Source organism: Rhinichthys klamathensis, unplaced genomic scaffold (genome assembly GCF_029890125.1).
Source record: "Rhinichthys klamathensis goyatoka isolate OS25496 unplaced genomic scaffold, OSU_Roscu_1.1 h1tg000109l_1, whole genome shotgun sequence".
In the NCBI taxonomy this organism is placed as follows: domain Eukaryota; kingdom Metazoa; phylum Chordata; class Actinopteri; order Cypriniformes; family Leuciscidae; genus Rhinichthys; species Rhinichthys klamathensis.
In genome coordinates, this window is record NW_026606647.1 from 1,717,488 (window position 1) to 1,740,994 (window position 23,507).

The 23,507-nt window shown below is 37.1% G+C and overlaps 2 protein-coding genes across 2 annotated transcripts; both read right to left on the reverse strand.

Moving 5' to 3' along the window:
- Positions 1 to 165: 165 nt before the first annotated feature.
- On the reverse strand, positions 166 to 13,536 carry LOC130087461 (twinfilin-2). The gene is made up of 8 exons (XM_056253759.1): positions 13,154 to 13,536; positions 8,606 to 8,784; positions 7,378 to 7,473; positions 6,622 to 6,726; positions 5,810 to 5,935; positions 5,568 to 5,718; positions 5,333 to 5,454; positions 166 to 768 (listed from the first exon to the last, which is right to left on the reverse strand). Exons 1-8 carry the CDS (start codon positions 13,248 to 13,250, stop codon positions 601 to 603), a joined length of 1,044 nt encoding a protein of 347 aa, XP_056109734.1. The 5' UTR covers positions 13,251 to 13,536; the 3' UTR covers positions 166 to 600.
- Positions 13,537 to 15,120: 1,584 nt separating this feature from the next.
- On the reverse strand, positions 15,121 to 23,144 carry wdr82 (WD repeat domain 82). The gene is made up of 9 exons (XM_056253760.1): positions 22,755 to 23,144; positions 21,916 to 22,013; positions 21,270 to 21,336; positions 21,076 to 21,175; positions 20,882 to 20,998; positions 20,639 to 20,794; positions 20,485 to 20,554; positions 20,247 to 20,389; positions 15,121 to 15,784 (listed from the first exon to the last, which is right to left on the reverse strand). The coding sequence occupies exons 1-9, from the start codon at positions 22,913 to 22,915 to the stop codon at positions 15,755 to 15,757; spliced, it is 942 nt and encodes a 313-aa protein (XP_056109735.1). The 5' UTR covers positions 22,916 to 23,144; the 3' UTR covers positions 15,121 to 15,754.
- Between the last annotated feature and the right edge of the window lie 363 nt (positions 23,145 to 23,507).

A 23,507-nucleotide genomic window follows, 5' to 3' on the forward strand; every position in this document is an offset into this window, starting at 1 on the left:
ACTGTAACTTGATTGGTTCTCACGCAGCCAAGTATAACATTCTGTCTGCATGCCACATTTGGCTCTGGTGAGTACGTGTGTATATGAGTGTGCCTTTTTCTATGAAATGGCTGTGGGTTCTTGTACTTGTGACTGTTTCAGTTTTTTTTTCCAGTTTTTAAAAAAAAAAAGCTTCTTGGACAAAACTTATTTTCTAGACTTTTAAAAAACACTTTTAAAATAAGAGCGATCTACCATCTTTCACAATAAACACTTTTAATATGCTTAAAATTTTGTTGAGTTGAGTGTGTATGCATGTACGAGATTATGTAACAAAAATATGCTCAGAAAATGTACTGAGATAAAATTAATTCCTGAGTTTTTCTCTTAAATATAAGCACATTAACACACCAATTGAATACGCATCTGATAACACTGAGTAAATACAAGCCAAAGAAAGTAGAACGTTTTTTAACAACAACTGAGCACAATCCCAATTTTTCCATTACTATTCTTGCAGGGTGAACAAATTAGCCTGAAAACAGGTGGAAATAGGGAACTGTGAAAAATGTAGGGTACAACTGAAGTTCATTTATCTCTCCCTCTCACTTTCTGTCCTTCCTAGCGGTTGCCACCATTCTCTCCACCTCCCTTTATTAGACGTTTGTTTCCCCTCTTCCCTGCAGGGCCACGAGGTTTGGCGAATGCTTGCTTGTGGGCTTGCTGCTTAGGATGGACCTCATCATACAGATATTCATCTGTCAGCTCCTCTCCACTATCTATCTCCAACTAAATGAACATAGGCACATTGACAAGAACACACACACACACACAAAAAAAATTCAGAATAAATTGTCAGTGTAACTATATATAAATTGTCTCTTATTTGTTAAAGTCAACATGAAAAGACATTCACAGTGCATTTTTGTCCATATTAGGGCTTTGCACACTTTGAAATGGTTAACCCTGGGTCATTCTAAGCCCTGTTGCCGCCATACCCCCCAAACACTGAAACATAGCCTAATATTTATACTAAAGACAAAACACGTGAATATGAGGCAAACGATTTGCTGTCGATTGCTAAGCAAGTCATAACATTCTAACATCTCATAATTTCACACTGTACAAGTTTGCAATGCGGGGCTAACACAGCAAAAGCGGTGCTAACTCTGCTTTGGAGCAGGGTTTCATAATCTTGGGTGAGAAGTGGTGCTAACCCCGCTTCTAAATTACAAGTGTGAAATGTTCCTTTATCCAGGGTTAAGAGCGGGTTTTAGAATGATGATAACTGGGGTTAAGTGCATGAAAAGCCCTAATTTTCTAAAAGGAACAGATACATCAAATTTAAATCATATAAAATATTTTAAAAAAATACATATAAAATATAAAAATACATTTATTATATTCATTTTTGTATTTAGAAATAAAATATTAAGTAAATAGGTAGAGTTTAAAGGTACACTATGTAAGGTATTTTATTGAATTTATATGTATTTGACTGACTGACGTTGTGAGATCTCACTTGGGAGCCCAGTCACCTGGTAACAAAACAAGCCAATGGACATTGGCGAGTGAAATATTCATGGCAAGCCACTCCCCCGGACATACGGGCCTGCAACTCACTCATTCAGGTTTCCTTACATGCATGTCTCCGAAACGTCTACAAATCAGCTGGACCACCTGGGACCCCCGGTGGGGGTAGTAAGAGCGGAGGAAGCAGCGAAGCGGCTTCTGGCAGTAAACGTGCCTTCCAAGACTTTGAGACCTCCTCATGCACCCAGTAGCGCGGGAAGGGGGGTGCTGCGGGGGCTGCAGCCCCCCTCGTCATAGCCACAGCCCCCTTGGTGGGGGCTGTGGACTAACATAATATTGTACTAAAAAACGTGGGGGGAAAAATGAAAATAGACATGCTGTGTTTGAGTGTTCAAGCTACGGAGAAAATGAAATAAAGTTTGAATTTGTCATGCTTAGTTTGTTCCGATCAGAGCATGTGAGCGGAGAGCGCATTTCTGAATCCCTCCGCTCGCTCATTCCGCTCAGGGTCGCGCGCTCAACCCAGAATGGCCTGCTGGTTCGAAAATATGTGGAATAAGGGCTGCCTCCGACTAAAGTTTTCTTCTAGTCGATTAGTAGTTGTTCATTTTAGCCACTGTGGACACATCACCCCTCTTTATATTGATTTAATTACTTAAATAGGCTACGGGATGAGCGTTTACGTAGCCTAATATAGCCGCACTCAAGCGCACGCCCGCACTCATAAACCTTGCCACAAAGAACTGGCGAAAGTAATGATTATTAATGTGTCAAAAATAGCAAGGAGACATTTAATTGTTTATTAATAAACAGGTGTTTTCTGTGTCGCTGCAAAGATGAAGTTATGCGGACTCGCCATGAACGCCAGAGAGAAATGCACATTTGATTACATAATCAGAGAGTCGTCTATTTCTTTTCGTTTTGAATAGTTTCGTTTAAAAGAAGACATTTCAAGCTAATAGATATCCTATATTTATAAAATCTGTGAGGCACAAGCTGAGTTTCGGCGCCCTCCAGTTTACGTGCAATGCAAGTGATCGCCGGCGCCTTACATTGTCTGCTATATTTGCTTCTTATTTAGCTATTAAATACAGGCAATTGTTTGATAAAACATATCAAAATTAAGATACAATTTATACTAAACGAAAATATTTTTAAAAGAGTCTTTCTACAACAACAAAGACATTTTGGGTATCTCATGATCTCATGTATCATGTCTTTCTCACGCTGCACGCTCACTTTCATAATCAACATTGATTAAATAAAAAATAACATTAGCCTATAATATTTAAACATAAATATGAAACTAAATATGTTTTCTTTAATGGCTACAACATATACAGAGAAATGTCATGTCTTGTCGTCAGCCATAACACAATGACGTCACATATTTTCCAACCCAGCCCTCAGCCCCCCTCGCATGAAACAGCTTCCAGCGCGCCTGCATGCACCTTCGGGAAGTAAGGAACCGGGGTAGGACAATGCCGTGCAGTACGCTACGCGCCGAGAGACCAATCGTCCAACTGCAAACGTTCGAGACAGTGTGGAGGGTTCCACTCGAGCCCGACACTCGTGGCGACCCAGTAAAGTAGTCAACTTAGAAGTCATCCCCAGTGGACTTAAGCCCGCTCTCTGATGCTGCTATTGACATCCGGTCCTCCACGGGAGCTCCAAATGAGATGCTGGGTCCCCCATGAGAAGGATCCACAGCCTCACCAGGAAACTCCTCAACCTGCAATGTGTGTGAGGAGTGGGAGGCCCGTGGGGACTGGCCCGGCGGGAGTAGAGTGGAGCACTATAACTCTCAGATCACCCTGAGTATTAACCGACTTGGTCCTCTGCGGAGCAGAGAAACCAGACCGGGGAATAACACAAGGCACCGTTTTCAAGGTATTGGAGTCTCGATCTCATCATCGCAATGGTCATGTTCCCGCAGTGGGAACATGAGTCACCAACAGACACTGCCTCAGCGTGCTTACGGCCCAGACACGTTAGGCAGTGATCGTGGCAGGCCAGGAAATTGCCGCATCCAGAGACACACGGGTGAAATCCATCTTTAAAAAGACACAACATCACCTGTGCTTGCTCTTTTAGGGAAACTGCTCTTTTGTTTGTTGAAGCACCCAGGGGTGTTGCTCTTGCTCTGAAGCAAAAAGCTAAATGAGTGAGTTGCAGGAAGGCCCGGTTCTAGACATTTGGAGGCCCTAGGCAATATTCATGTTGGAGGCCCCCCACCCCCAATAAAAAACTCTTGAAACAAATATGATTCCTAACCTTTTAATTTATACAACATTTAATTTTAAATGTTTTTACTTACACAGTACATACGTTTGCACATGTTTTTTTAATGTCTATTTTTAATGTTTTTGAAAGAAGTCTCTTATGCTAATCAAGCCTGGATTTATTTGATCAAAAATACAGAAAAATAATAAAGTGAAATATTATTAAAATTTAAAATAATGGTTTTCCTATTTAACTATACTTTAAAATATATTTCTGTGATGCAAAGCTGAATTTAGTGTCATGTGATCCTTCAGAAAACTTTATAATATTCTGATTTATTATCAAATGTTAGAAATGGTGCTTAATATTTATTTTATAACCTGTGATACTTTTTTTCAGGATTTTTTTTTATTATTAAAAAGTTTTAAAATAGTCTTTTTCACTATCACTTTTTATATATTTAACACATCCTTGCTGAATATTCCTGTGTTTTTTTGTTTTGTTTTTTTGATCAAATAAATGCAGGCTTGTAGAGCATAATAAAAAACTTCTTTCAAAAACATTCAAAATAGTAATTGGTCCAGACTTTTTACCAGTAGCCTAGGCTACTGTATGTACATATTAATCAAACTTCATCTAAGGTAATCTCTTTTGTGTTTAATGAAGATGTTATTGTTATTGTTATTTTGCTATTTTATTCAATTTATTCACAGTTCCAGAATACCACTTCAGTGATATAGGCCTATGCTTTTATCATTTTTTTCATAGCTGGTATGGGCAGGATTTTCCCCTCCCATTTAATCAATATTTACATATTGTCATCTTGATATTGTCATATTAAGTAGCCTAATCTAATATGATATTATGCATTGCATTGCTAGCTTAAATATGCTATACACAAACCAAGTGGAAGAGAAAGACACGATCGCTACTGATTAGAATTTTTTTTCTAAACTGATATTATTGGCGTAAGAAGGCTGATGTCATACAGGGTAGGCTATAATCTAATCATCAGCAGAATTTAGAAGATAGACCCATGAGATCCTTTATTTGAAACATTTAAAAATGTTGTAGTGTGTTGGCTTTTTAACTTTGAATACAAACGTCTTGTCTTTTACTTTTGTAGCGTTTTAGTCAGCTCCCGACGCGATGTTGTTCATTGTACGCGCAAATTCAAAGCGTCGCGTCTGGGCATGTTAATGACGCTCGGCTCTGTAATAATCCGGCTCTGGTTGCAGGCAAGTTTATATACCCATATGTCCAGGGGAGGGGCTTGCCATGCAAATCTCACTCACCAATGCTTATTGCCTTGTTTTCTTAACACTTGAAGTTAATTGGGCTCCCAATTGAGATCCCACAACGTCAGCACAGAATCCCAATTTTCCTTTCCTTTATGGAACCATAATTATGGTTCATTCATTCAACCATATTGTGCTGAAGCACAACCAAACAATGTTCTTCCGCAAAATGCATGCAGTTTTGTTTAACAACCACTACAGGGACAGTAATTACAAAGTGTACCTTTAATTGCATGTTTACTTTAAACAAAGTTTTGGGATTTAAAATCATGTGAGAAGTGTGATAGAGTGTGTTTTACCTTTTTAGCCACTTCTAGGTGGAAGTCCCTCTCTACTCCTTCCAGAAGTCGACTCTTACAGCTGGAATACAGCATCCTTTCCTTGATGCTGCAGCTGTATCCTGGCATGGAGTATATGAACACTATGGAGAGTGAGGGATAGAGGAAGACATGTGAAAAGATTTACATAACTGTTACACAGATTGATATACTGTAGATGAGATACTTATAAGGAATGGTGGATAGAGTGACTAACCCACAGACTCGAGGTAGTCTCCTTCATGTGAATGTTTGTAGAGAAAGAAGTGGTATCTGGGTGTATCCAGGGGGATCCGGCAGGGTAGATCACGGATGTCTGTCGGGCTGGTGTGCACTAGTTCAATTGTTTCCTTCTCTGTATCTAACTTCTAAATAGAAACCAAACATTTCTAGTCAGTTTGGTAAGAAAGTATCTGGTAAGAACACAATGAAGTATAGATGTGTATGTCTGCGTCGTACTAGTTGAATGTAGTTAATGCGTCTCTCTGCGAGCTGCTGTAGAGCACGTTTGGCCTCGGCCTGTAACGGGAAGGCAAGACCCTGTAGAGTCTGATGTTTGGGGTCCACACTGATCTCAGTTTTCACCTACAGACACAACCAATTGTGTATTCCAGCACTGTAAATGATGACCTAAACAGTTCCTGTCAATCTATTAAAAACATTTTCCTAAACAATTCCTATGAGCTACCCTAGAATGTCGTGGAAGACTTAATATATGCCAGTTCTGTTGTTTGTTTATGAGGGTGAGAGATGGTGGATAAGAGTATAAGGAAAAGTAAAGTGTTAACATGCTGGATGAGTGTAGATGACAATGTCCATATGCGTGGATCACACAAAACCAGTCATGAAAATATCCTAATAAAAAAACTAATAAAAAACTAATAACTATAATAAATAATAACATTTTTAAAGAAAAGCCTTATTTTTAGGACTCTTAAGATCCTAATTATCTTTATTATCTTTATCTTAATTATCTTTATTTTATCCTGATTTAAAACGTGTTTTAGTGTAGAAACGGGTGAAAATCATAACTGAGAATTACAAAAACAAACAAACAAAAAGGTCAAGGTCAAATATCCAGATGCCTTACATTAAAGACAAATTTCAAATTTGTGTATTGTTATGAAAATAGTGACAATGCAAAAAATTATATATATATATCTTAATGAAGAAATATAAAGAAGAAATATAAAACAAAGAGCTGAAGTAATTCATGGATGTATACTATAACTATGCTGTTAGAATATCTGCACTCTGCAGTCGTTTCCCACCTCTGTGATTCTGATTCGCTGTAGCTCCTGCTCGGCTGCAGTCAGGGGAGCTGGTGCAGAACATGAAGTCACATGTCGCAGGTAGCCCTGAAGACAAAGGTCCTCCTGGTGATGGGGAAAAAAATTATTCAAAATTGTACTCACAAATTTAGCCATTATTATAATATGGTTCATTATTAATTGATCAAAAATTAAATAAATGTAATTTAATTAATTGTAGATTAATTCCCAGACAACCTGAAGTAGTCATTTCAATATGTAAAAATTGTAAATAGACTTCCTCCCATAAAGCTTTGTTGTTTTTAGTTCAATATTGTACTGTGTAGAGTATATATTTAGTCCTCTCTGTGTTGACCATGACTGGTAAGCATTTCCAAGAACACTGCCAACAGCCACAAGTTGTCCAGTTTCTAAATTAAGGAACATGGTGGTCCACTCTGCAAACTTTTTCAACTGTAAATAATACAGCTTCAGGGTATTTGACTGACAGCTGAAGACATGACAGATTGACCGAGTCCATTTATCAGCAGATCCCTCATTATAACTTTATAACTATTCATATAGGCAAAATTGTTTGAACAAATTAATTTTGGTCCATATATAAAATTGGTGGAAGTGAAAATAATAATCAAAATTAATCAAAAATATTGAAAATGATAGATAAAGCTCCCTTTCTAAATCTAGTGAGTATAGAGAAAGCCATTTACCAATTGTACTACCGCTATTATTTGTTCTTGATATTCCAGTGTATAGTACCTCAATTGTGCCAAAAATTTCATCTTTGACGTGTCCACCACCAAACTCTTTCTTAACTGTGGCACGAGTGGCAGCATACAGCATCTTTTGTCTGACCTGTAGAAAAAGCAAATGCTCACATTATGAAATAAATAAACAGTAACAAAACAAATACTCACAGCTCTAACCACAATGAAGCGTACCCTATTTTACATTTTCTGAAAAAAAGAAAAAAGAATTCTTGCAAATCTAGGCTTCTAAAAGTGTTTTAAATACATTTATGCAGTTGCTACCGTTTTGTGGATGCTACATTCTTAAAAGAAAAGGTTCTATATATAACATTAAAGGGTTCCTTTCATATTGATAACCTTTTAGGGGTTTCCATCTTTTTATGAATTTAGTTTTAATTCATTTAGTTTTAATTCGTTTTTTATTTGAATAAAATTGTATAAAAAAAAACATTGTCACAAGAAAAAAAAAGGAATTTAAGATATTTCTCCTTATATAGAACCTTTTTGGCATAAAGGTTTCTTTAAAATTTAGTCCTGGGGCCTCATTTATAAAACGTGCGTATGCACAGATTTGATCATAGAGTGTGCGTACGCTAAAATCCGCTCTGGTTTAAAAAATAGTCAGTCTTTGACGTGAAAATGTTCTTAGCGCCACGTCAGGTTCTAAGCAGCCGTACGCACTTTTTCCTTGTGGCAGAGACGGAGTACTGCAGGTATTATGAAATCTAAGCGTGAATAATAATAATAAAACCCTGTTAGCATAATGACACAGAATTAAAGTTCAAATATTTAGTATTTGTACTGTGGTTTCACACTGACGTTTTTGTGAGAGCATGTTCGTTTTTTATGTGTCGGCTATGTTTGTTTTCTCTGAATCTCACACGTACACACTTTTGAGAAAGGATCTTAGATCAATGTACATTTTCTAAGCAACATTTTATAAACGAGGCCCAAGAACCCTAGGGTTCTATAACCCCACTGAACCTTTTGTTTAAGAGTGGGGGTGTTCTAATTGGTAATAGAAAGATTGTTTTGATTTCGATGTTTCGATTGTTCTATTTAAAAATAATAGGCTAAATGTTCTCCAACGGTTCTTATATATATATATATATATATATATATATATATATATATAACCTTTACTTATTTAAATGCATGTTTCTATATGAACAGCTGCATTAGCTGTTCCTGCTAATCAGGTCAAGCTTAACATCTTCATGTCTGGATGTTAAACCTACAGGAGACTGGTCAGGTGACCAGGAGATGAAGAGCCACTCATAGCCTTGAGCGTTCTTAGAGTCCAACCGGTATAAAATGTAGCACGGCTCGAGAGGGTCCAGCAGGGGGAGCAGGAAGTGATCATAGTCTTTGTCCCAGGTCTGGCGTGGCTCTCTATATGCCCCCAGCACCAGCTGCTCTGAAACACACATAAAAAAGTTTTCTCATTACAAACCTGGTGCAACCAACATTGCACACAACAATTCCAAACACCTGTTGCGCAATGAGTAATTTTATATTGCATCAAATAGATCAATCTATATGTGTTTACAAGGCTAGACTTGGTTAATGGCCTACTGCTGATAACAAATAAGTGAAATATTATCCATTATCTACATCATGCTATAAAAAGAGCATGACACACCTTGTATCTTACACCCAATATAGCACATGATGCTTAGTTCACCTAGAGACACATACAATAATACACATCAGTTTAATCTTCAGTTATATAGCCAAGTGTATTAAATAATCCAGTACTGGGGAATGTCAAACATCATAATATCAAATGATAATCATATCATCTTTAATGAACTGAACCATATTTAGTGTATCTTTGTTAACACTTTGTTTTTATTCAAATTCCTCAATGGTATAATGGTGACTTTGATACTGCTGATGTTATATAATATAATAAAAATGACTTGGGAGGAAAAATTATATGAAATAGTTCCACTGAGAATGACACCAATCAGATGTGATTTTTTTAGGGCCTTTCGCTTTGAAAAGCTGAAATTGCCATCATAAAGTGCTCATCACAACAATTCTTAGAAGCAATTCATCCCCATATGAAAAGAAGTGGTCATATTTATGAGACTTTGGGCTTTATAAATGCTCTGTTATATACAGTGTACTTGTACTGTATAATGCAGACCATTGTAACACTTGTAAGATATAGAAGAATTCCTGAAGAGTGCGACCAGAACACCCTCTGTACTGAAGCACGGGTATAGGCTTCATCTTTTCTAATGGGTCCTCTTTATGCTTCATTGAGAATGCACTGCGCCGGTGCACGTCCTCCAGAGCCCCACCCTCTGCTTTCAGGCGTCAACACTCAGATTAACAGCTATGTTCTCAGTACGCATCGCTTATCACATCAATAATCTACTTACTAGTACATCTGTTCACTTCACTCCCTGCTGTCCTCAGATTTTATTTGTACACAGACGTAAAATTGCTGTTTTTGTTTAAAACGTAATGATTATATTTCAATTTTTAAATGTAGGATATAAGTATATTTTACTTCTTTTTTTATAAAAAATTTTTTATTGAATTTTCCTGGACATAAAAAATATATAGTCGGTCATGTTATGTTAACAGATGACAGTTCACTCCAAAATCAAAAGACAAAAATGTAAAATTATATTTGACAATATATATACAGTATATATATATATATATATATATATATATATATATATATATATATATATACATACACACAGTACCTATATACATCCAAATTCAGCCTTGGAGAACATAAAGTACAAAAAACATTTAAATAAATCTTACTGACCCCAAACGGTAACACTTGAGTTTAGGGTCTGATTCTCACTATTAACTCTTTCCTCGCCATTGACATAAATTTCTGTCATTTGTGAGAAAATGCTTCCCCGCCATGTTTTAATCCAATGGCCTTGGCCATGATTGCACTCGTCTAACCTGTTATAGCAGGAATGTTGTTTCATTCATTCTTATGCAGCAGTCCAAACAACAGCTTTGTCAATAGTGGATTAAAGCATCTAAAGGTTGGGCAGAGTGAGTGAAAGATTTTGCACCTAACTGAAATAAACCATTAATGAGCACACCGTCAAAACAGCCAGTGCGTCAATAACCACATCTAATGCAAACATCATCCACCCACATACATGTCTAGTCAGAATGACCTTGGAGGGGGATTTCCTGATGGTCTTTTTGCAGCAGCTGCTATTCTGAGGTTGCACACATTCCAGCTATCGGCACAGACACATACTTTCCATCAGCCTTTTACTCACCCCTTAAAAACACACGGACAGAAAGCTGTTTGCACACACATATGTGCCAATTTGAAAAGATAAACATTTGTCTACCTCCCTGAGTTCTGTCATACAAGTACATTCATTCCAAAGAATATCACACATAAACACAATCCGGCTAAATAACTGAGTGTCTGAACCGTATGTCGGCACACTGCCCAGAAAGCTATGGCTTCGACGTTTTTCTATCACCATGAACCTGACCTAGCACCTGACCTTGTGGTCTGATCTACCCACCAATAAGGGTTGGGATACACATGTGACTTGGTCACCAGAAAAATCCAAAACTGTGTTGACCTGCTTTATGTTTCCTGAAATATCATCTCGGTGAGACTCAAAGGCAGCCTGTGAACCCAAAACAACCCGATCTATTCAGATCCAGACGTCGTCTTCATACATCCCAGGCGTCAAACAGACAGTAGAAGAGCCATATCAACAACCAGCCTAAATTCTATCCACCCGTGACAGCCATTAGATGTCGGAATGGCTGGAGCTGTAATATGGCCAGACAGTCTACCTGATTAGAAATCTTATCTATTAGCAGCCATCATCTTTTCTGGACAAAACTGTCCTGCATTAGTTTAATTTAAAATGTAATGTTACTATCTATCACTAATAGTTTGAAGCTAATGTAAACTCAAAGGTTTACATTAGGAACTAAGGAACATGAATATGACATTTTTGTATGAACTAACATTAAAAAAGGTTCATAAACTAACAATAACAATGTATTGTTATACCGTTTATGTTATTTAATGCATTAACTTAACAAAATGCATTAACAAATGCGAGCTATTGTAAAGTGTTACCAGAAATATTATTACAATTTAAAATAATTGTTTTCTATTTTTATATTTTAAAAACTAGCCTAATTTTTTCCTGTAGTGGCAAGGCTGAATTTTGTTAGCAGCTATTAACGCCAGTCTTCATTGTCACATGATCCTTCAGAAATCATTCTAAAATGCTGATTTGTGGCTCAAGAAATGTTTGTTAATATTATCAATGTTGAATATAACAGTGCTGCTTAGTATATTGGTGGAAAACGGGATAGGTTTTTTTCAGGATTGCTTTATGAATAGAACGTTAGCATATATTTGAAATCGAAATCTTTTGTAACATCATAATGTCTTTACTGTCACTTTTGATCAGTTTAATGCATCCTTTTCTTTCATTGAAAAAATAATAGTGCTGACCTCAAACTTTTGAACGGAGTAGGCCTAGCCTAATACTGCAGTCAAAACTGTTTTGTTTTATTCGCTCGGAGCTATATGTGTGAGTAGGTGAGTACGTGCATCAATACGTCATGTTAGGTAATGGCAGAGTGACTTCACTCAAATTTGATAGTGTTTTGCCCTTTCCTTCCCAGCAACTGGATCTTGTCATCTGATAGTGACTAGTGAGCTAATATTTCAACAGTAGCCTACCTGACACTCGGCCTCGTACGCAAACGCATGCTCACACACAAGCGCTTTTATTGCAACAGAGAAACCGTTTATCGTTCCATGACCTCTGCACAGTTAATCCCTCAAGAACCATTCAGTTTCCACGTCAAATGACGCGCCATCCGACCTACTATCAACATGTGATTGAATGCAGAATCAAAATACATTGTGAAATGTGTTTTGGTCCTATTTCCTCATGTCAGCTGATACCTGGGCGGTAAAACAACAAATAAAATAAAAAAACTAAAATCAACAAATAGCTACAAACACAACAAATTATTAAATAATATTAAATTAAAATAGTAAAATCACCCATTTATGTAGGCTATATCAGTAAAGTAGCTTATTTATTGGCATCATTTTAGTTTACCATTAATTAATTTAATGGTCCGAACATATTTCTATTTTCAACAGCCTAATTGTTGCTAAAGTACAGATTTTAGTTGAATCATACATGGAAAAATATAGTTACATATTTACACAATTTTGATTGATGACCGGTTTAATATTCCTGTATGGCTATTGAACATTTAGTGAAAATGAAGGCCGTTGAATTAGTGAATATTGATCTTCCACTTACAAAATGTATTAAAAAGTACAATGGTACAACCACGATTTTTGGACAAGGTACCATGGCCATACTAGAAATATATAATATAGGCTATTTGTTGAAGTCAACCTTGGACTAGGCTACTATGTAAATGGCATGGTGCATCAATATGGTAATCATTCAGAACCACGATACAATATCGATACAATAGCGTGTTAACATAGAAATACTGAAAGTTTTATCTCACTGATTGCTAATATTTCCTAGGCCTCGTTAAGATTAAGATGGTTAAGATTCATTAAGAGTTGATCTACAAGCAGGTAGGACTCTTTTGAATATATTAATTAAAAGAGTGAACTTGATTTATTGGTCAAAAAGTGTGCACAAGCATGCAGGATTTTTTTTTGACCGACTCCTCGAGATACCAATATTGCACCTTCACCTTTCTGATTCTTTAAACTCCCTTTGAACTGAGTGAACCCCTAAGACCTTCTCACTCACCGTCTCTGATCAACACCTGGATGAGGCGGCCGGTTCCACTTCGTGCCCGGGACAGGAACTCCCTCAGTTCCTCTGTAACCACCAGAACCAGAAACATGGCGGGTCAGTGTGGTGCCTTAATTCCTACCCGCCAAGGATCCTTCTGAAGTTGATTGAAGCTGGACAGGTCAGGTCACCTGGAAGATTTTCTTTTTACAAGCTATCTTCAAGCGATGGTCAGTGCCAGATTTGTGCGTTAACCTATCAGAAACTAAACGATATACAAGCAGCAGTATATGATGTAAGAGTTTGGTGTTTGAGAGACTGTCTGCTATCCAAGTGAGAGGGCATGTGAGAGCAGCAAATGAGTGAGAGAAGGCTCCTGTAACTAGGACAGGATCGTGTGTGCTTGCAGAAGGAACCCGATCCCTCTTGCCCCAAATTTAGCAGGCACACTGTCTGGCCTCGGGTAACAGCCTGACCATCCCCCAGCACAGCCCCAGTTGTTTAAATCCTTTGATTTGGATTTGAAAATAATGTATTAAGGATCAATTCATTCACCAAAACCACAACTAGACTCATTTCAAATCTCGTACCACCCTCTAGTCTATTGGACAGGTAAGGAACTGCATAACTGAATGAGTTACTTTGTTGTGACGTCACTGGTCAGCATCTTCCCACCATAACGACAATATCACACACTCATTCATGGAGAGACTTTGTTTATAATATTATATATATATATATATATATATATATATATATATATATATATATATATATATATATGTTTCATTGACATTTCTTCAGACTGCACAAGATAATATGCGGAGTTCTGCTTTATTTTGATTAGCTAAGATCAGGTCTGCAAAAATGTTTTACATCACCTCTCACACAAGCCAATTTTATCGAGCACTTTGTAACGTTCTAGGTTAACTCTAACTTCTCAACGAGGCAAAATCATTTTTGTGTGTGTGTGTGTGTTAATACACGGCATGATACTGTAAAGTGCTCTAAAGTCGTCTTTTATTCAGCGAGATTACAAACTCATGTGGTGACGTAATTCGTAAATTGTACTCAATAACAACCCCTTTACTGTCTAACAACTCTCTTTCTGGTATCCCTGCATGTAAAGTTATCTAACGTTATACGATTTACCGGCTTCACATTATTAATATCGTATCTATACATTTCCCTTTTAAAACTGATAAACATTCTAAAACTATGCTTAATTATATTACCTTAGCATTAAATTACAAACAAATAACACTGCGAGGGTGTTTCTAATGCAAAGGCTGAGGGAATAACTATAAATTTGACATCTTATATTTCAAATTAAGTATTGTGCTTTTCAATAACATGGCCAAATCCTCCTCTTGCCAGGTCAAATTCATGTTATGTATCTTTAATGCACACAATATTTCACAAAATATATTATATTTCATAAAATAAATAGGCCTATATTCTGATTTACAAGTAATAATTAACATTTCTTCACATGTCTCAAGATTATGGTTCACTGACACAGCTGGTTCTTTAATAACTGCTTTGTACACACTTTTTCAAACTCTTTATTGGGGCAAATATTATTCATATAAAATAAAAAAGCTTAATTCACTCTTCGTCTATATTTTCAGTATTAAAAACTTAAATTATATTATGGATTTCATAGTTTAAGACTGAAAGGCTGGAATTTGTAAAGGAACAGAAAACAATAATAATGCAGTCATTTTAAACAGTTCGGAAGGGTGTTTAAATGTGACTTTCTTAAAAAAAAAAAAAAAAGGTGAAGCCTGTTAATAAAAAAAAATGTAGGTAATTCTGACAACTAATGAAATATACCCATTTGGATGCAAAATAACCTCTGCAAATATTGAATGAACTAAAAAAGAAAACATAGCTACAACTGCACAATCTTCATTTGAAGTATTGAATTAACTCACATTCTCCCCTTTCCCCCACACAACTAAACACAACTGTTTCCTCAATAAGTGCAAAGTAACTTTAATTAAATAAAATCAAACTTTAGAGAAGGGTGATCAATGGATATTGGTCATGGATTTATATTTTATAAGCAATTCACAAGAATGCTGGTATTATAAAAGAAAAGTATGTAAAAGAATCCTGTAAAAGAATTGCATACAAGCAATTTTCACTCACAGACAGGTACAATCATCAAGCTATGATTATTAAATGTTGGAAACGCTTCAAAACCATATCTTTGGACATTTGTATAAACACGTTTATTTTAAAAAATGTTTCATTGACATTTCTTCAGACTGCACAAGATACTAAATCTACATATGCAGAGTTCTGCTTTATTTTGATTAGCTAAGTAAGATCAGGTCTGCAAAAATGTTTTACATCACCTCTCACACAAGCCAATTTTATCGAGCACTTTGTTGCAACCTCAAACAAAAGAAAAATGTTAACAAATTACTTTACAATGTTTTACAAAAAAGGTTTTAATACAGATATAAAATAAACAACAAGGAAATACAACTTGGCATCAAGGCCAATCTATTTACAGTCCAAAAGTCCTAGGGTGAGCAAACCCATGTGTGCCAAGAGAAGAGTGAATGCTGCCACCTGCTGGAAGAACACCACACTGACCGCTCCCCATCAGTCATCAATCGTGGGTAACCAGAACGCCTGTGGAAGTGAGAATTTAATGGACATATCAAGTTATTGTAAACTGGTGCACAGTGACTACTGCATTATTTATAGCTTTATAACCAGGCCTCCAGGGGAATATAGCACAAAAAATTGTGTGACATTTTTTTCTCCCTCATATTTATATACTGAAATGCTTTGGAACCTCTTTGCACTTGTTTGTGTTCGTTCTTTAATTACGTCTATAATATTCGTTCTCTCGTGCAAATTAATCTACAGAAAAAATGTGTTTGTCTTCGCAAATCAGAAAAATTGCTTCCCCTCTGTAATGACATTCCTTCTCTGATGATGCGTTAAATCAAGGCCCGTCATCTATTTTTTTATCATTCAATATTTAGTTTCACTTGGAAATAAGTCTCAATACTTAAAGTCAGTCAAACTTGAACATCATGAACTGTGACAAATTTAACCACTCTCAAAATACATTGTATTATATGCATTTCTATTATATGTAATATGTAAACCGTATACTTGATAAACTCTGTATGTAAACTTGGTACTTCAAACTAAAAACAAATAGTAAACATGACAGACAACATGTAACATCTCAAAACATGTAATGGTGTCAGAGAGTGAATGTGGATTTTCATTCAGCGCGTCTCCTTCACTCGCTCCGCCATGCTTCTCATCCATGTTGAAGTTGTCAACATCAGAGTGCAGTGCACATGCCTCTGATGCAGCATACACAGGGCTGGGAGAAAAAAAGCGATTCACATAGATATTGCGATTTTTTTTTTTTTTTTTTTTTACGATTCTAAAATCGATTTGTTTATTCCAGAATCGATATTAATTCAAATTCAATTGCTTTATTTTTGTCCTTGCTTGTAGATGAGGTTGACAGAAGTTAGCCACTTTCGTTCCAACAGTTCCAATGAAATGTGTCGTTATCGTTGAGTGTTGAGTAGGGCTGGGTATCGATTCAGATGTTCAAATTCGATTCGATTTCGATTCACAAGCTCACAGTTCGATTCGATTTCGATTCTCGATTCAAATTCAATTCTCGATTCGAATTTCGATTCCTGATTCGATTCTCGATTAGACTATAATGAATATAGATGTAATACAAATCTCAGTCTAAATATCAGTTATCATTTTTTAGACAATTTTTTATTACATTGATCTCACCTAAATGTTTGTTTTTACAATGGGGTAATTTTTTTGTTAAGAGTTTATGCAACACATGGAAGCTTGATTTCAATCTTTGAATTAAATTGAAAAAAGTAGCACAAATAAACACAATAGAATAGGCCTAAAAAGACAAATAAAGAGACATAAAAAGAAAAGTTTTTGGGTAGGTCAGAAATACTACAGAAACTGAATAAAGTAATCCAATGTAAAATAACACTGGATAGTCATTTAGTCCTGACTGAATTAAATACATAGGCTATTAATTCTGATTCCTTACAATTAATGCTATATTATGTTGTTTTGACAACAAAATTAATGACAGACACATATGGCTGCGTTCACTTTAAGAACTAGTGCACGGATCCATTACTGTTTCATTATACTGTCTGTCACACGTGTTTTATGCTTATTTAAGACATAACCGACTGTCTTTACGAGGTTACTCACCAAGACCAGAGTTTTGACATCATTTTGCGTGTTTTTAACTGTTAAAGCGATATAATCCACGAAAAATAACTCGTTACTGGCGAGCTGTTTGTTGTGAGGCGGATTTAGGCTGCACGCAATGAAAAACATGCACGAGTGCGCGAGCACAGGATAGTTTAAAATTGCTTAAAAAAAGACGTGAAAATGATAAACGTTAGTTACGATGCAATGCTGGCCCGATTGTGCAAGTGAATCATGTCCCGACTCCTAAACACGAGTGTGTATCGACGCCAGCAGCGCTTGACGCTTGCCTTGTGCAGAGAGAGAAGACGCAGCACTGGGAGCCCTGAATATGGAAAAAATCGATTCGTGGCCGTTGAGAATCGATTTTGAATCGACCACATTTAAAAAAACGATTAATCGAAAAATAGATTTTTTTTGCCCAGCCCTAGTGTTGAGATGGAAATGGATAAATACTCTGAATGTTCCGATCCAATCTGACTTGTAATGCTGCCCGAATCATACACTGTTTCTTCGTTGGCCAGAGGAGAACTGGCCCCCGACTGAGTCTGGGTTCTCCCAAGGTTTTTTTCTCTATTCTGTCACCTGATGGAGTTTTGGTTCCTTGCCACTGTTGCCTTGGCTTTTGGCTTGCTTAGTTGGGGACATTTAATATTCAATAATATTATTGATCTGCCTTACTTAAAGCTGCAGTAGGGAGTTTTGAGAAAACGTTGACTTAGCCTGAAAATTTGAACAAGCACAACTTACAGGTCCCACCCCCTTGCTCTCTGCTGCGCTACAGCCCTCCCTCCACAGCTCGTCCTCCACAGCGGAGCCTGTCGTGAACGCGCAGGCTAGTAAACAGGGCCACGATAACGGCGGATAAAAAGTTATATGGCACATTCACTAATAGGGACTAAACGTCAACAATATGCTTTACATTGACTATGGCCTGCCCATACTTTGACTACAAACTTGGTCCTCCAATCATTATGTATTTTGCAATAGCCTACATGTAACTTTATAACGTTGCACTCTTTCTATAAGTTATAAATAGCTAGTTAATATAACGGTAACTAACGTTACAGTATGTAAGTAATTATTCTAGCGATATATAATGCTAGATAAGGTGTGCTAGTACATTATTTCAGCAACATGACAAGCCAGTGAATTAGCAGGTTTCAATTGTTGCTTAGCAGAGTGCGTGACATTTTATCTAGCACTACATGTTATGCGGCTAGAGTTTTGACACCGAGTCAATGGGCTATGTGTAATTCTTTCTTTTTCGCTTGTTTATCGTCATCGGTCTTTTTCCTTTTACCTCTTTGTTTTATGAGCAGGTGTCACTCGAGAATTGGCAGTTTAGGTTGTTTCTCCGTCATAAGCACAGCTGCAGCACGCCGGCAATCTTGAGTTTGAACGACGGCTCGCGCTGTGCAAGAGAGGGGTGTGATCAGCGCGTACACGAGCGTGATTGACACTGCTAAGACATTCCTCCTGGCTCTGATTGGTTGTTTCTGACCGGGAGCGTGTATTTCTTGCAAATGGCAATAGGACCACTGGGAGGAGCCAGAGGAGCTTGATTTTTACACAGATTATCTGTCTCATATTCTACTGTCAGGACATAATGACAGTTTTAGCAAATACATGTTTTCAAAAGTTACCTACAGGAGCTTTAAGGTAGACATTGACGCAATTTTCTTTTAGAAACAAACTTTGTTGTATTATTTTCATGTTATCACTGTGAAGCTGCTTTGATACAATCTGTATTGTAAAAAGCGCTATATAAATAAAGGTGACTTGACTTGTTTAGTGTCGTAATATCCCAAGTGGGCCACGTGGAAGAGACGTGAGACTGAAAGCAGTGAAAAGCCCTCGCGCTACTCATATGCTGAGAGAGAAAGATAAGACAATAGAGCTGCACGATTCATCTTTAAAAGACTGTGATTTCGATTCAAACACCCACGCGATCTTTCAATTCGTCTGTCTATTAAACTTTGACAAAAATCATAACGCAACATTTAAAGCTGTGTTGGCGCTGCCGCTGACCCGGAGAGAGTTGTCATGAAACAGCTTCACAAACAATCTTCAACCTCATAGTATCATTATTTCTGTGATGCAATAGTTAAAATTATCATCGAAGTACTTGGATAAAAGTTTAAAGTTCAAAATGAACACTGATGTCTACGATAGCGATTGATAGAAACTTGGCACTTAAAATAACGCATTTATCGATTACATAGTTTCACAACTAAGTGGCGACAAGTGACTTAAATTTATTTGTTATTGAATAATTTATTCAAGAGACTGTAGTATTGTATGATGCTTCTTAAATAAAAGTCAGAAAGATGTGATGATTTGTTTTTGTAAATATGACTCATCTTATACATCATGTACAGTCTGTATAAGTGTGTGATTTAACTTTTCCTGATGGTCTAGTGTTAAAAAAATTGCAATATATTGCAATATCGAATCGCAATACTTGTAGAATCGCAATTCTTTAAAAAATAATAAATCGCAAATCCTTCTCAGCAAACACATGACGTACCAGTAACGTGATTTATTGGTATTTTACGCTTTATATATAGTGAAGCGATGCACAGCACGCACCACCAAATTTGCAACTAAGTAATCATGATTAAAAATTCGATTAATTGTGCTGCCCTATCTCAAAATGAATTCTAAAATCTATAAAATTCATAATTCGCCTTAATTTACGGAGATAAATAGGAATGCTAATGCATAACTCCCTCCAAGTATATTAAACATTTACAAATTTCCCTCAAAACCAGTGCAGAACATATGGAAACAGTGCACATATTCCATTTGCGCCGGGCTATAACCAATATATCAGATAAGTTTCTACCATATGGTTAAGCCTTACCATGTTAGAGCAGGCACTGGCAAAGGTCATGAATTTGGGGTTAAACTGCAGACAGGTGACCGGACCAGTGTGCTTCCCATCAAGAAGTGCTACTTTCATCCCGCTCTCAGCATTCCACACATGGATCTTCCCATCCTCTGATCCTGAAAATCCAAATGTTGGGGAGACAGGCATCACTATCTGTAAACTCATTTCTAGTCCTTTCTCGATCCGTTGAGGGGCGTTGGTGAAGACTTACCGATCATGACAAACTGTGAGTCTGGTGTGAAAGAAGCCTCTAGAATGACACCTTTACTGTTGTTATAGCCCTTCAGTAAGGAAGAGAGACACTCCATTAAACACTCAAACACAAACTTGGACAAAACTTATTCAAAACAGAACTATTTTCTCACCCCAAACGAGTGGAGCACAACTCCTTTGAAAGCATCCAGCACTCTGAGCGTTCCTCCATTGGTGGAGACCAGAATGAGCTTTCCGTCATTGCTGAACTTGAGGCCCGTCCACTCGCATGTTCGCTCATATTGTAGTTTAAATGTGGCGAATGGGCCCTGAGGTAGGATTCAAATGTATTATTTTTTACCATTTAAAGTCAGATATCATTACAGCTTCTTGGATGCAGTTTTATACAGTGCTACCTTATCAAAGGACCGTAGATCGTAAAGTTTGACCATCTCTGAGTTCACTCCCGCAGCAAAAATCAACCCCTCAGGATCAAAAGAACACACAGGTTTCCCTTGCAGGTGCATGAGCCCCTGTGAACACATCCAAGATTAGAATCAAAGATAGACCATCAAGAAAAACACCAACCCAAAATAAAAACACTGCTTACCTGACAGTTAGGTGAGCGAAGGTCCCACAGGCGAATAGTTTTATCAAGTGAGCCAGAAATGAATGTGTCATCAACAGGAGACATAGACAGAGCAACAACCCTGAAATAGCATAAAATATAATAAGCACTAAACTCAAAAGCCAATAAGCAAATAGGAAATAGTATGAAACCAAGAATAGACATTTAATTCTCACCTCTTATTGTGTCCAGGAAAGTAGCGAATGTACTTATTGTCATGTAGAGACAAGTATCGTATAGTATCTGTAGAACCACATTGGTAGTGAGAAGAACATATCAAAGTAAAGCTACAAAAACAAGACTTTATACATGAATGTGTAAAATGTATGGTATATGCTGTCGGATGAATGGGCTCAACCCTGGGCAAGGCAGTAGTGTGTACAGTTAGCTCCTTAACAGGGCAGAATAACAGACCCTAAAAACTGTACAAACAACTACCTCAACCCAGAGCAGGCACAGGTAGACAGCCTCACACAAACATCAGGAGGAAACCACTAATCCCACAAAAAAGTTGACAAATTAATTTGTAGAGTTACAAATATGCCATTTAATCTCTCATTTAATATAAAGTTATAAAACTGCACGTAATTAAAAAAAAATATATATATATAAAATGTGATACAAATTATCTATTTTTGGGTGCAATAAAGCATATCACGTTTCAGCGCACTGTTGTCATATGAAAAAATCATAATAATAATTATAGTAAACAACATACTTCTGCATAAACGTCTGGATAATATTTGATCCACATCGTAACAAACAAGAACGGCATAGGAAGTGAAAAACAACATCATACTGAGATTTTATAAAGAGTCCTACCATCAATCTTGTTAGAGCTATAGACGACAGTGTTGGCGGCATGGGTGTATCTGATGAGATCCACACCATACTTCTTACTGTAAAGCGTCCGTTTGGGTCTGATTTAGAGAACAGAAGAGGAAATAAATGTTAATATGGTGTCTTATTTTGATACATAACATATCTGTATATATACACGGAACACTTCACCTTAAAAACAATATATTTGACTACAGTCACAAGGCGGGCATTTATCTCAGAAGGAAGGCGTGGATGCTAACAGTTAGCACGCTACCTTTATGTACATTCGACTCGTTTACGCGAATCGGTTCTTTCGAAGAGATCCGGTTAAAGGATCAGCAATTCTTTTATGTCATTACGTGGTCATTGACGTCCGAACGTGGCATTTTACATTAAATAATTCAGATTAAGCCATACCAGCGTTCTTAACAACGATTTTTATTTTAAAAAATTAACTTGTAACTAAATTATAATTTGCATTTATAATACTCAATACTAAATGGATATTTAAGAGAATTGTTTTTGGTAGGTTGATTAAAATGGAGAATCAGTGAACCGGTTCAACTGATTCATTGAAAAGATCCGACTCAAATAAAAGAATCGTTCACGAATCGGACATCGCTAGTGTGCACAAACACATTCAAACCATAGCATTCGCTATGAACAGTAAACTTAATGTCTCCTTTATTAGCTACTACGGGAGTAGACGATCTTGATCTTCCCCATATCTCACAGTAATGCGCTTGTAACTTAAGTGTTTTAAAACTCCAGTTAAGACCGAATCAGTACAAGACCACAATTGTAGTAGAATCACATTGAGTAATTTATAAGCGACTTACTTTCCCTCCTGGCAGTCGTATAGAACAATAGAGTCATCATCGCTACTCGATATTACTGTTTCGCCGTTTGAACTGAAGTCAAAACAGTTGATTTTGTCCGAATTCTCTCGGAACACCTTCGCAACCCTAAAACTCCGCAGCACATTGTCTGTGAGTTTCATTGTGGCCTTTCTGCCTGGCCAGGCGTTAGGGGTCGTCTAGTTAAAAACAGCGAGTCTGGATCTGGTTAATCAGCTGTGTGGGTTACGAGTGTATCGTAATATTGTTTTTTAAATGAAAATAGTTTTCAGATGTGCATTTCTGTCACGTTAAAAAATCCCGCCGACAAAATTCGTCAATGAACTGGATTACGGAAGACGAGATGAAGCTAGAGGTAGTAAGGCTGTTTGCAAAATGGCCACCACACCTGCGAGCGTTTTAGAATAAAAGTCCCATATCGAGTTAAGTTGATTGTAGGAGCGAAGGGAAGATCTTTAATGTCCCCGTGAACCGGAAGTTTCAAACGACTTTTCTCCAGTGTTGTGGCGTATTTCCGAGAGAAACGGAATACTAAATGAGGCAAAATGGTGGGCGTGGCTTTTTTTGTGTGGATTGACCAAGGGGGTAATCCATCGACCGGAAGTTGAAGCCGGCCGGGTGCCGCCATGTTGTAGCAGAACTTCACTTGGGTTAGCATTTCCATTGACTCCCATTCATTTTGGCGTCACTTTGACAGCGAATAACTTTACATCTGAGGCGTTTAAAGACTCCATT

What these genes read in the sequence shown, in the direction of transcription:
- LOC130087461 (XM_056253759.1), bottom strand. Translation starts at nt 13,250, where the DNA reads ATGTTTCTGGTTCTGGTGGTTACAGAGGAACTGAGGGAGTTCCTGTCC. An exon ending in GCATTAACTACATTCAACTA is followed by an intron (nt 5,719 to 5,809) that starts GTACGACGCAGA and finishes GTTTCTATTTAG; the next exon opens with AAGTTAGATACAGAGAAGGA. An exon ending in AGACTACCTCGAGTCTGTGG is followed by an intron (nt 5,455 to 5,567) that starts GTTAGTCACTCT and finishes CACTCTCCATAG; the next exon opens with TGTTCATATACTCCATGCCA.
- wdr82 (XM_056253760.1), bottom strand. Translation starts at nt 22,915, where the DNA reads ATGAAACTCACAGACAATGTGCTGCGGAGTTTTAGGGTTGCGAAGGTG. An exon ending in TTTCCTGGACACAATAAGAG is followed by an intron (nt 21,176 to 21,269) that starts GTGAGAATTAAA and finishes ATGCTATTTCAG; the next exon opens with GGTTGTTGCTCTGTCTATGT. An exon ending in TTCGCTCACCTAACTGTCAG is followed by an intron (nt 20,999 to 21,075) that starts GTAAGCAGTGTT and finishes ATGTGTTCACAG; the next exon opens with GGGCTCATGCACCTGCAAGG.